Genomic DNA, 12,803 nt, shown 5'->3' with positions numbered 1-12,803 from the left:
TGTAAGCAACTTCAGAGAAATATCCTTGATAGTTAGAAATTTTGAATTTGCCATAAGAACTGTCCAAGTTTAGGTCCCAAGAAGGGAAAGGTCACCTCAGCAGAGTACAAGACAAGAGTCTACCAAACAACCTGTGTAGCAAAGAGAGACACATAGATGCAACCTACACCTTTTAGGAATTAGCAGTCTCTGAAGGACATCCTATAAAGTCTAGAAACATAGACACTGAAGCCGAGTAGGAGTATCCTGGAAAAAGTGCACCAATTCTCCCAATTCGCCCAGAAGGAAGTGAGTGGAAATCTTTCTGGCCTACCAGAAGAGCAGCCACTACTGCTTGAGAGTATCCTGCTTGAACTTGGAATGAGATATTTTCATAAAACTGTTGACCTGTATCAGATCCAGAATGGCTGATAGTATCTGGCTCTACTGGTCCCTTGGAACCAGTACTACCGCCTTCAGGTCTCTTTTACAGCAATTTTCTTTCTTGTGGAGGGTAAAGGGAAAAGGCACAAAGATGTCTAAAACAGGTCGGGAGAATTCCAAGGAATATCTCCAACACCCACCAAACTGATGTAACTGGGGCTCATCTCCAATAGAGTCGTGACAGATGGCCACCTATCTCAGGAACCATAGACAACTCTCAAATCCTCAATGAGTGCTGCAGGAGGGATCTGATCCTGAGGAGTCTCCCTTACCTCCTCTCTTGGTAGAAAAAGGATTGCTATCAGCTAAAGGGACTGCATTGCTGACTGCCAGCCTCTCTTCCCTGCCGCTGCCAGATACTCAAGATCTATGCCAGACAAAGGCTGTCACTTAAAAGGTAGGTAGCTGGAAGGAATGCAATGTTCTCCCTGACCACTGGGAGACTTGCCAGATAGGGGGACTGCCTCGTGGACTTCCCTAAGTCTTTGCCATCTTTTGAAACTCCTCTCTAAACCAAGGTCGTGACTTAAAAGGAAGCTCCGTTAACTCTGTCTCAGATATTGATCTGCTGCCCAACCATGAAGCCTTGTAACAGCCACCATTGGCAGTTGTGTCCTTGGCAGAAACTTGACCAAGTCAACTCACACATCCTCCCAGTATGTTGCCCCAGAGTGTCATCATCCACTGGTTCTTCTTGGACCTGCTGCACTAAACATATTCTTACAGCCACAGGCTAAAATCTGTAGCACCTGTCTCCTTCCTGAAGAGCCAAGGGAATATCACAGCTAGTGAGCGACCTTCCATAAGGGAGCCTCAGGAGTACCCAGTCCAAATCAATCAGATCCTTCAGAAGCACTGCACAAAGGAAGTGATTTTGCAGAACTTGTAATACTGACTATAACGGGTCTTTCGCTGAGCTAGAGTGCCCTTTCTTATTTTCGATAATAATCAGAGAAAGAGAAATAAAAGATTAAATCTTTCCTAGGGAAGAGACAGACGGTGGCAGTACTATCCTCCCTCTCTGGAGGAAATTGTCCTCTACTCCTAGAATTCCACTAAACCCAGTTGGGGAACCCTTGATTCAGAGGAATTCTCCTCCATCTGGTCTTCTGCCTTCCTAGGCCACTATTTTCTTATTTTTCAGACATACCCCCAGGGCTTGTCTGCTAGGCCCTCATATCCTGTTAGGGCAGCCATAGGATGACTTTGCTGCAACTGGGAGCATTGAAGATGCTCCTCCTCACTCAGAACCCTGTGGCTTCTGCCCTGTTGGTGAGGCCACAGTATAGATTCACTGAAGCTGGGAGCACAGGAGATACCGGAACCTGCCAGAAAGTGAAATTAACATCCTACTCCCTATTTCTTTTCCTCCTGCGTCACTAGAACTACAGGAGTGGCTCGCAGGACAAAGCCAACAAACTCCCTATGGAGGACAAAATATTCTGGAGTGGATCTCAGAAACAAACCTCTAATACAAAGTTACAGTAATGTGCATGTACCTTACAAATGCTTAAATATGAAGGTCATGCCAAAGAAGAGACTTTCCAAGAACATAGCAAAGGCTCTCAAGGCTGACATGCCCACAATTTCCTTGTAAATGTTCTGTTAAATTGGAAGGGGTCAATTATGTTTTCTTTGAAGCTGAACAGTTAGAGGGTTTTAATTGGAACAGGAGTCCTCTTAAGGAAGCTGTGCCATAGGATGGCTCCGAATCCTAGTGAGAATTCTTATACACATCTTTTTTTCCTCTTGGTTATTTTCTTTTGTATCTATTCTCCCTCAGTGGTGTTCTAATTAATGGAAGCTTATTGTTGTTTTACACTGTAAACTTCCATCCATTTCTATATTTAAAAGACCTAGCTTTGTTTATTTTGTAAAAGCATAATAAAGTTTAAATTAAAAAAAAAAAAAAAAGCCCGATATGCCTGAGTCCTGTTCCATGGAACAACACAAAGTGGAATCAAAGAAACGTATAGAAATGACGGCAAAAAAGACCAATCGGCCCATCCAGTCTGCCCAGCAAGCTCCCACACTTATTTTCCCATACTTATCTGTTTCACCAACCACCAAGTTCAGGGCCCTTGTTGGTAACTGTTTGATTCAAATTTCCTGCCATCCCCTGCCATTGATACAGCGAGTAATGATGGAGTTGTATCAAATGTGAGCATAAGGCTTAATGGTTAAGGGTAGTATCTGCCACATCAAGCAAGTTACCCCGATGCTTGTTTACCCAGACTACACAGAACAATGCCTTGTTGGATGTTGTCTGAATGTAAATCCTCTTTTCCACATTTATCCCTGCCGTTGAAGCAGAGAGCAACGCTGTATATGCATTCAAAGTGATGTATCAGGCTTAACTGGTTTAGGGAAGTAACCGCCGTAATAAGCAAGCTACCCCCACGCTTATTTGTTTATCCAGACTGTGAAGTTCTGTCCTTGTTGGTTGTTGTCTGAATGCAAATCCTCTTTTCCACATTTCTCCTTGCCGTTGAAGTAGAGAGCAATTTTGGAGTTGCATTAACCGTGCAAAGGCTTATTGAGTAAGGGTAGTAATCACCAGGTAGTAGCCTTCATTCCAGGAAGCCACCCCCATGGCTCTTCTCTCCATTTCCATCCTCTAGCCTTTATGGATCCACAGTGTTTATCCCATGCCCCTTTGAAATCCTTCACAGTTTTAGTCTTCACCACTTCCTCCAGAGGGGCATTCCAGGCATCCACCACCCTCTCCGTGAAGAAATACTTCCTGACATTGGTTCTGAGTCTTCCTCCCTGGAGTTTTAAATCGTGACCCTAGTTCTACTGATTTTTTTCCAATGGAAAAGGTTTGTTGTTGACCATGGATCATTAAAAACTTTCAAGTATCTGAAAGTCTGTATCATGTCACCCCTGCTCCTCCTCTCCTCCAGGGTCTACATATTTAGGTTCTTCAATCTCTCCTCATAAGTCATTCAATGAAGACCATCTACCTTCTTGGTCGCCCTTCTCTGGACCATCCTGTCTCTGTCCCTTCGGAGATACGGTCTCCAGAACTGAACACAGTACTCCAGGTGAGGCCTCACCAAGGCACTGTACAAGGGGATCATCATTTCCTTTCTCTTACTAGATATTCTTCTCTCTATGCAGCCCAGCATTTTTCTGGCTTTAGCTATCGCCTTGTCTCATTGTTTCGCCGACTTTAAATCATTAGATACTATCACCCCAAGATCTCTCTCCTGCTCCGTGCACATCAGCCCTTCACCCCCACAAATACATTTCTTTCAGATTTCCACACCCCATATGCATGACTCTGCACTTTTTGACATTGAATCTCAGCTGCCATATCTTCGACCACTCTTCAAGCTACCTTAAATCCCATCTCATTCTCTCCACTCCTTCTGGCATGTCCACTCTGTTGCAGATCTTAGTATTATCCGCAAAAAGACAAACCTTATTTTCTATCCCAGTCCGCAATGTCGCTCACAAAGATATTGAACAGGACCGGTCCCAACACCAATCCTTGCGGCACTCCGCTTAACACCGCTCTCTCTTCAGAGTAAGTTCCATTTACCATCACACATTGTCTTCTGTGCGTCAACCAGTTTGCAATCCAGGCCACTCACTCTTAAGCTTCTCATTTTATTCACAAGCCTCCTGTGTGGGACCATATCAAAAGCTTTTCTGAAATCCAAGTAGATGACATCGAGTGCTCTTCCTCGATCTAATTCCCTAGTCACCCAATCAAAACAGTCAGATTTGTCCGACAGGACCTTCCCCTGGTGAATCCATGCTGCCTCTGGTCCAGCAATTCTGCTGCTTGTAGATAGTTCACTATCCTTTCCTTCAGCAGCGATTCCATTACTTTTCCCACCACCAAGGTGAGGCTAACCGGCCTATAGTTTCCAGCCTCCTCTCCATTCCCACTCTTGTGAAGCGGGACCCCCACCACTCTTCTCCAATCACTCAGCACCACTCTCGTTTCTAGGGATCTATTGAACAGGTCACGAAGCGGACCCGCCAGCACATCTCTGAGCTCCCTCAGTATTCTGGGATGAACCTCATCAGGCCCCATGGCTTTGTCCACTTTTAGTTTTCCTAGCTTTTCCCATACATTCTCTTCTGTAAACGGAGTTACATCTACTCCATTCCCCTCCTGTTTCTTATTAACTATTGACAGTCTTTCTCCAGGGTCCTTTTTATTGAACACAGAGCTCTGAAGTATTCTTTTAATATTTCTGCCATTTCTTCGTCTCTCTCCACAAATTGATTCTTTTCACCTTTCAATTTCACTATACCACTTTGAACTTTTCTTTCTCTGATGTATCTAAAAAATGTTTTGTCACCTCGCTTTACCTCTTTGGCAATCCTTTCTTCCGCTTGACTTTTTGCTGTCGATTACTTTCTTTGTCTCCCTCAATTCCACCAGATATTCTTCCTTGTGCTCCTCCCTTTGGGATCCTTTATATTTCTTAAACACTGTTCTTTTAGCTTTTATTTTGTCAGCCACCTCCTTTAAGAACCAGATGGGTTTCATTTTTCTCTTGCTTTTCTTTACTTTAACATATAGATTAGTTGCCTTGGTAATGGCTCCTTTTAGTTTGGTCCATTATTGTTCCACATCTCTCTTGTTCTCCCAGCCTTCTGTGGGAAAGGAACTGATCCTGACCCTTTTTTCCCTATACTGCACCACTTAACACAAGATGTTCCATGAGAGTGAAAGATTGAAAGATCAGACTTCCTCTCACTCCCCGTTGATACCAAAATGGCCGCTGCAGCTCCCATGATGAAACTTCACCATCAGGAAAAAAAATAATTCAGCTGGTCCTGTTGAAGGAAATTCCTCCCCATTCCTGAATGCCTGAGTCGCTGTTCCAACATAGCCCAGCCCAGCCCCGCCCCCCACTGATCTGCACAAAATGCAGAAAACCTACCGTGCAGTTTCCTTGTTGCACAGTTGCCACTGAGCATGGGCTATGGGGAGTTATGGGAGTTGCGTTGTGTGCGTGGTTTCATGGCTGGTGGAGGGCTGTGTGTGGCTATAGGAATAATGGTGGGTGGGTGTGTATACCCTTCTCTCCTTACTGCACTCTGGGTCCCCTTTCACTCTTCTCCTCTCTCAAAAGCCCTAATTATAAATGTGATGTCATAAGGCACTGTTAAAGCTGCCTTCCAATTGGTTGGCACTTTAAGCCACATGATTTTAATAAACCACAGGGCTTGAAAAGTTCTCCTGAAACATGTCTTTTAAAAAACACAGGAGTAAATCATTGGTTAAATATAAATTCCTATCAACCCTTCTTAAACTAAAATATAGTGATTCTCTTAGTAAACTACTCAGATGTTTCCTAATTACTGAAAAAGACATGCACTAGCTAAAGTGTCTGCTCCATATGCTAATCCTCTGCTGGTGACACACACCAAGTTCCATGGCAGCCAACTAGCGTTAGCATACCAGACAAGAATAGGTAGCAGAAAATTAATCCTAATCAAAAACCTACTTTCAGATGCAATTTTCTTGCCAATATAGAGACAGAAAAATAGAAACTTACAAAATAAGAGGCTAAGCTGTATCTATAATACCTTGAGATTTGATCTTCAAATTTTTGCTCACTCTTCCCACGACCCTCTTCTGGCTGTAGACAACAAACTGAGTTCAGTGACTGAGTGCCCCGCTGCATCTCCTTACCCCAGCTTAAGGTACTCTGACCCGGCCAGCAGTGCACAGCATGTCCAGCGAGCCAGTTTGTAGCTGTTGTTTTTCAGCTCTGTGGCTATTACGGCTCCTCTCTGAGAGTCTAGCTTCTGACGCCAGTCCACCCCATTACAATGCTGAAAGAGAGAACAGCCGAGGACTAGGTTTAGGACTCGGCCCAGGCAGGCTCTAGCACAGGTATCAGCCAACAGATCAAACCATTGAAAATAAAAAGACTTTTTCAGAAAGTTGCTGCTCACCCTAGAGTCCCACTCATTCAGTGTTTTAATGTTGATAAACGACACCTCTCCATTTGCACCCGTCATCACGCCATCGTGCTCACAGCGAACAATCAGGTCGATGTCATCTCCGAGCTTCCATCTGCGGTACCTGAAATGGGAGGATCAAAACACTGAACACTGGCAACTACACAAATGGACACGGGCCTTCCACTTCCCAACTCTAACCCTCAAGCATGATCCCTTCTACTTGCCCCAAACTCTAAGAGACTCCCCACAGCATAAGAACATAAGACATTGCCATGCTGGGTCAGACCAAGGTCCATCAAGCCCAGCATCCAATATTCAACTGTGGCCAGTCCGGGTCACAAGTACCCAGCAAATACCCATTAGTCTATTTATTTCTTGTATTTCATTCCCAGGAATAAACACTGGCTTTCCCAAATCTACCTAGCTAATAACTGTTTAAGGAGTTTTCCATCAGGAAATTTCCCACCCTCTTTTGAAAACCACCGTTAGTTGCTTTGACCACATCCTCCGCTAACAGATTCCATAGCTCGATTGTGCACTGAGTGAAAAAATACTTACTACGATTTGTTTTAAATCTGCTGGTTGATAGGTTCATGGAGTGTCCCCTAGTCCTAGTGTTGCTTGAACGGGTTAATAACTATTCCCTATTATCCATTCCACCCCATTCATGATTTTACAAGTTAGTCATATACCTTCTCATATGCGATCTCTCTTAAAAGCTAAGGAGCCCCAATTTGTTTATCCTTTCTCCATAAAGGAGCTTTTCCATCTCCTTTACCATTTTCGGCACCCTTCTCTGTCCGCTATAGCTTTTTTCAGATGGGACAACCAAAATTGTACAAAATACTCAAGGTGGATCGCACCATGGATTTATTCAAGGGCATTATGATATTCTCAGTTTTGCTCCTCTAGTCCTTTCCAAAGAAGTCCTAACATTCTATTTACCTTTTTGACTGCTGCCGCACACAGAACCAAAGATTTCAAGGTATTGTCCACAAGGACTCTGAGGTCCTTTGCCTGGGTGGTAACTCCCAGCATGGAACCCAACATCATGACCATGTAGTTGGGATTATTTTTCCTTATCCACATTACTTTACCCTTGTCCACATTAAACTACATCTGCCATTTAGAAGCCCAGGCTCCTAGTCTCACAACGACCTTCTGCAATTCTTCCAATTAATACTTGGGTAATTGAAGTCTTCCTTTCTTATTGTGCTGCCCATTTTATTAGCCAGTCTAATCTGTTAGCACTTTGCAGTGTTTCCTCATCCTGGCCAGGTGGGCGATAAAATATGCCCACTACTATACTCTTCCCTTTTACTCTTGGAATTTCTATCCATAAGGTTTCCAGGTGCAGTCTGTTTCCTGCAAAACTTTTATCCTGCTTGATTTTACACCATCCTTAAAGGTAAATTGGTTCTTTACTGCTAACTTTCATTCCTGGAATACCACAGAACAGTCCAGACAAGTGGGTTTTGCAACTCTACCAGCAGATGGAGGTAGAGAATAAAAACTGTTCAGTGCCACCTGCAGTTCCTCAGTACTGACCTGTACCCAAGCCAAAATAATTTGTACCCTATCATAGTGCCTCATTGGTTACCCTGCTTCCACCAGGTCTCTGAGATGCCTATTATGTATATATCTTCCTTCAGCACCATATATTATAACTCTCCAATCCTATATAAGAACATAAGAAATGCCATACTGGGTCAGACAAAGGGTCCATCAGACCAGATATCTTGTTTCCAAGTAGCCAATCCAAGTCAGAAGAACCTGGCAAGAATCCAAACATTAGACAGATCACAAGTTACTATTGCTCATTAATTACCGCAATAGCAGTTTATGGATTTTTCCTCTAGGAACATATCCAAACCTTTTTTAAACCCAGTTACACTAACTGCCGTAACTACATCCTCTGGCAATGAAGTCCAGAACTTAACTATGCGCCGAGTGAAAAACTTTTCTTCAATTTGTTTTAAATGAGCTACTTCCTAACTTCACGGAGTGCCCCCTAGTCCTTCTGTTATCTGAAAGAGTAAATAACAGATTTACATTAACTTGTTCAAGTCCTTTCATGATTTTGTAGACTTCTATCATATCCCCCCTCAGTCATCTCTTCTCCAAACTGAACAGCCCTAACTTCTTTAGCCTTTCCTCATAGGACAGCCGTTCCATGCCCCTTATTTCGTTCGCCCTTCTCTGCACTTTCTCCAGTTCAGCTATATCTTTTCTGAGATGTGGCAACCAGAACTGCACAGAATTCAAGGTGCAGTCTCGCCATGGAGCGATACAGAGGCATCATGACATCCTCCGCTTTATTTTCAATTTCCTTCCTAATAATTCCTAACATTCTGTTTGCTTTTTTAATCGCCACAGCACACTGGGCTGACGATTTCAATGTATTATCCACTATGATGCCTAGATGTCTTTCCTGGGTGGTAACTCCTAAGATAGAACCTAACATTGTGTAACTACAGCAAGGGTTATTGTTCCCTATATGCATCACTTTTGACGTGTCCACGTTAAATTTCATCTGCCATTTGAATGCCCAGTCTTCCAGTCTTGCAAGGTCCTCCTGCAATTCATCACAATCCGCTTGAGATTAACTACTCTGCATAATTTTGTGTCATCCACAAATCTGATCACCTCACTCGCTATACCCCTTTCCAGATCATTTATAAATATATTAAAAAACAGCAGTCCAAGTACAGATCCCTGAGGCACTCCACTGTTTACCCTTTTCCACTGAGAAAATTGACCATTTAATCCTACTCTGTTTCTTTTCTTTTAACCAGCTTGCAATCCAGTCATCGCCTCCTAGCCCATGACTTTTCAGTTTTCTTAGAAGCCTCTCATGCGGGACTTTGTTGAATACCTTCTGAAAATCCAAATACACCACATCTACCGGTTCTCCTCTGTCCACATATTTATTCACCCCTTCAAAAAAAATGTAGATTTGTCAGGTAAGACTTCCCTTGGTTAAATCCATGTTGGCTGTGTCCCATCAAACCATGACTATCTAAATGTTTTGTGATTTTATTCTTTATAACAGTTTCCACAATTTTTCCCAGCACTGAAGTCAGGCTCACCGGTCTCCTGTATCACCCCTGGATCCCTTTTTAAACATCGTGGTTACATTGGCCTTCTTCCAATCTTCAGGTACATCAGATTTTAATGATAGGTTACAAATTTTTACTAATAGTTCTGAAATTTAATTTTTTAGTTCTTTCAGAACCTGGGGTGTATACCATCCTGTCCAGGTGATTTACTACTCTTCAGTTTGTCAATCAGGCCTACCACATCTTTCAGGTTCACTGTGATTTGGTTCAGTTGATCAGAATCATCATCCATGAAAACCTTCTCCGGAATGGGTATCTCTCCAACATCCTCTTCAGTAAAAACTGAAGGAAAGAAATTGTTTAATCTTTCCGCAATGGCCTTATCTTCATCTAAGTGCCCCTTTAACCCCATGATCATCCAACGATCAAACAGACTCCTTTGCAGGCTTTCTGCTTCGGATATATTTTAAAAAGATGGCAACAACAGATTGCTTCTGGTCCAACTTATAAAGAACATTTTAAAAGAATCTGGAAATCTCTCCTCAGTAAGGGACATATTACCTAGTCTACAAGAACCATTAAAGGAAAAAGCTCCAAAGAGCAGGTAGAAGAGCCAAGCAATGAGATTCCAGCTTCGATTTCAGATTTAGAAACTTAATCAAAGCTAGTCCAGCTTATCTTGCTACAATGAGTGGCTCAACAGTAACGGAAGCTGAACCATCCTGCACTGCCTCTAGTTTTTCTTTACAATATTTAGCATAGATATCACAATCAAGATCACTCTCTTTCTCGTTTCTTCCCACTGGGGAGGTAAGCCGAGCAACCAGATGAAACGGTTCACTAGGGCGATTTAAAGAAGATTGCAAACGTGATGTAAAAGAGCGTTTCCTTACCTATTCAAACTCATAGCGATAAGCAGCACGTGCCACGGTAAAACCATCTTTCAGTACCTCACTTGGAGTTTTTCTCCAGCATCTTTCAGCTAGGGAAGAGGTATACCATGGAACCCATAACGTGGTGTACAAAACGATATGGACTTTAAGGGCGCTACTTTGTCTATGATTAAAGATACATGCTCGTTTAGAGAATTAACCAAAAATGAGGCAGTGCTAAAGGATAAAATTAGCCTTAGCTTGAGCCCATTCAGAACTGAAGCTTCCTAAGTTGATCTTCCTTTTTGACTGGCGATAGTCACCCAATTGATAGTTAAAAGTAGGCATAAAATGGTCAGACCACTCAACTTCAATGGCTCGTAAATTGGACATTATCCTATCAGCTCACAAATCTCCAGAGATAAAAAGTAAATCTAAAGTACGATTCTTATGATGGCTGGGAAAATCAACAATTTGACATAACCCCAAGGAGCTAATGGTGGCTTGCTTCTCAGTGTCACAATCAGTCTTCATGTTAAAATCACCAATCAATAACCACTGTTTATAACATTGATACAAAGATGAAATAAAATCCAACAAAACCTCAAGAGATGTACTACCTCTCCCAGGAAGTCAGAGCAGAGCAATGGTCCACTTTCCCAAAAGGATGACAAGACTCTCACTACCCAAGCCCACCTTATGCGCAGTAATATGCAAAGGCAAAATCTTCAGATAGAACAACACTACCCCACCTCCCTTACAGACTTGGCAAACATGATGAACATAAGCATATACAGGTGGCAGATTTGTTTCAAAATTGGAGCCAGCAGCCTGGTTCCCCTCTGGTTAAACTGAAGTCCATCCCATCAGAATAGGTTCTCCCTTCCCCAAAACGTTCCCCAAATCTAAAAACCCTCTTCCCTGTACCATTGCATCATCCATGCACTGAGGCTCTGAAGCTTAGTCTGCCTCTAGGATCCTGCATATGGAACAGGGAGCATTTCTGAGAGCACCTGGAGGTTCTGGATTTCAATTCCCTAAGAGTCTAAATTTAGCCTCCAGAAGCACCATTCTGCACTTTCCTATGTCACTGGTACCCACATGTACCACGACAGCCGGCTCCTCCCCAGCACTCTCTAAACTCGTCTAGGTGGCACATAGGCCCGCCACCCTTGCAATAGGCAGTAAAGTTACTAAGTGATCCTCACGCCCACCGGCTATGTACTTTCCTAATGAGCGAACAGCAGCTGTCCTAACTCTTGCCTCCTAGGCACTGATCCCTGGAGACATCCTCGGTGCGAGAGGACGCAGTATCACCTGGAGGACAGGGCCTAGCTATAGGATCACTTCCTGCCATACCAAAGTGATAGTCTGCTGCCAGGTGGCCTTGGGGTGGCAGAAAGTGATCCTGCAGCTAGGACCTGCCCTCTAGGTGATGCTTTATCCTCTCACACCAAGAATGGGTCTCCAGCAGACCCCAAAGCAGAAGCTGCTCTTCCCAGGACCAGCACATGAAGGGAGGCGCTCTAAGAAGGTGAAAAGAACAGGAAATCAAAGAATAGCTCGTGGACATACCTATATGCAACGGAGGCAACCTCATTTTTATCGACATCATCCTCTATGAAAGGGTTTGAATTGGGAAACTTGTATTTATCTTTTCCCTGTGGGCACAGCAAGAACAACATATCAGCTGCAGAACAGAAAGAACCATCATAGCTTATGTATACGGGTTTTGAGGGCACCTAGCTGATCCACCCCTAGGAACCTCACTGCTTGCAAGTGAGCACACATACTTGTGGGACATAATGCACATTTCTTGTAACCAGAAGGAACCACAACCTTTGAGAAGTGTAGAAACATTTGGGTGCAAGATCAGCAAAAGACTTGCTGGTGTACAATCAGGGGTGTGGCTGTTAACACAGCAAAGTGCACAGCATCTAAGTTCAAGTGTATTTTTCAGTATCTCTGTGGGCAAAACTTTCCTCATTGGTGAATGCAGCAGAGAGATAACACCCCCCCCCCCCCCCCCCCATTGCCGACACTGCTAATCCACGGCTCGCCTTCTTACCATTCGCAGGCACTGCTGGGAGAAATTGTGGTTGATATACGTAGCTTCCATGGCCAGATTCCTGGGAGAGTTGAAAGAATTGACTTCGTCTTGCGGCGGCTCGTTTGCTGTTTCACTGACAGTGAGCAAGTCTGTAAGAAGCAGGGCACTGCTCTATCAAATAAACCATAAAGGGCACCATCCATCTGCTACACTACTTCCTACTACTACATAAAGAAGAAATAGGGTTCATTTGAGTTTAATATTAGCTACTTACCAAAGTCAGAGTTGTCCCTCTTGTCAAAAAAGATTTTGGATCCTACTCTCTGGACAACAATGTCCCAGGAATTTACAGAGCGGGTGCAGCACATGAGCGTAGCCAGGATAGCATCTGTAGCAAACACATTTCCCTGTGTCTTTGCAAGCTAAAATTAAAAAATTGGGGGGGGGGGGGGGGGTGTCAAA

General features: G+C 43.5%; 1 protein-coding gene across 2 annotated transcripts in view; it reads right to left on the bottom strand.

Annotated features, from left to right (window-relative positions):
- The window catches only part of EIF3D (eukaryotic translation initiation factor 3 subunit D), a 54,739-nt gene that overhangs the window by 17,061 nt on the left and 24,875 nt on the right, over nt 1-12,803 (bottom strand). For both annotated transcript variants that reach the window (XM_029590088.1, XM_029590087.1), the window contains 5 exons: nt 12,616-12,763; nt 12,360-12,490; nt 11,867-11,952; nt 6,352-6,481; nt 6,086-6,228 (listed from right to left, as the gene is read on the bottom strand). In XM_029590088.1, coding sequence (XP_029445948.1) covers nt 6,086-6,228; nt 6,352-6,481; nt 11,867-11,952; nt 12,360-12,490; nt 12,616-12,763 — 638 coding nt within the window. The remainder of the gene's footprint in view (nt 1-6,085; nt 6,229-6,351; nt 6,482-11,866; nt 11,953-12,359; nt 12,491-12,615; nt 12,764-12,803) is intronic.

Source organism: Rhinatrema bivittatum, chromosome 2 (genome assembly GCF_901001135.1).
Source record: "Rhinatrema bivittatum chromosome 2, aRhiBiv1.1, whole genome shotgun sequence".
Taxonomy (NCBI): domain Eukaryota; kingdom Metazoa; phylum Chordata; class Amphibia; order Gymnophiona; family Rhinatrematidae; genus Rhinatrema; species Rhinatrema bivittatum.
Note: the sequence above shows the minus strand (reverse complement) of the source record. Positions and strands in the feature narration are given on the sequence as shown.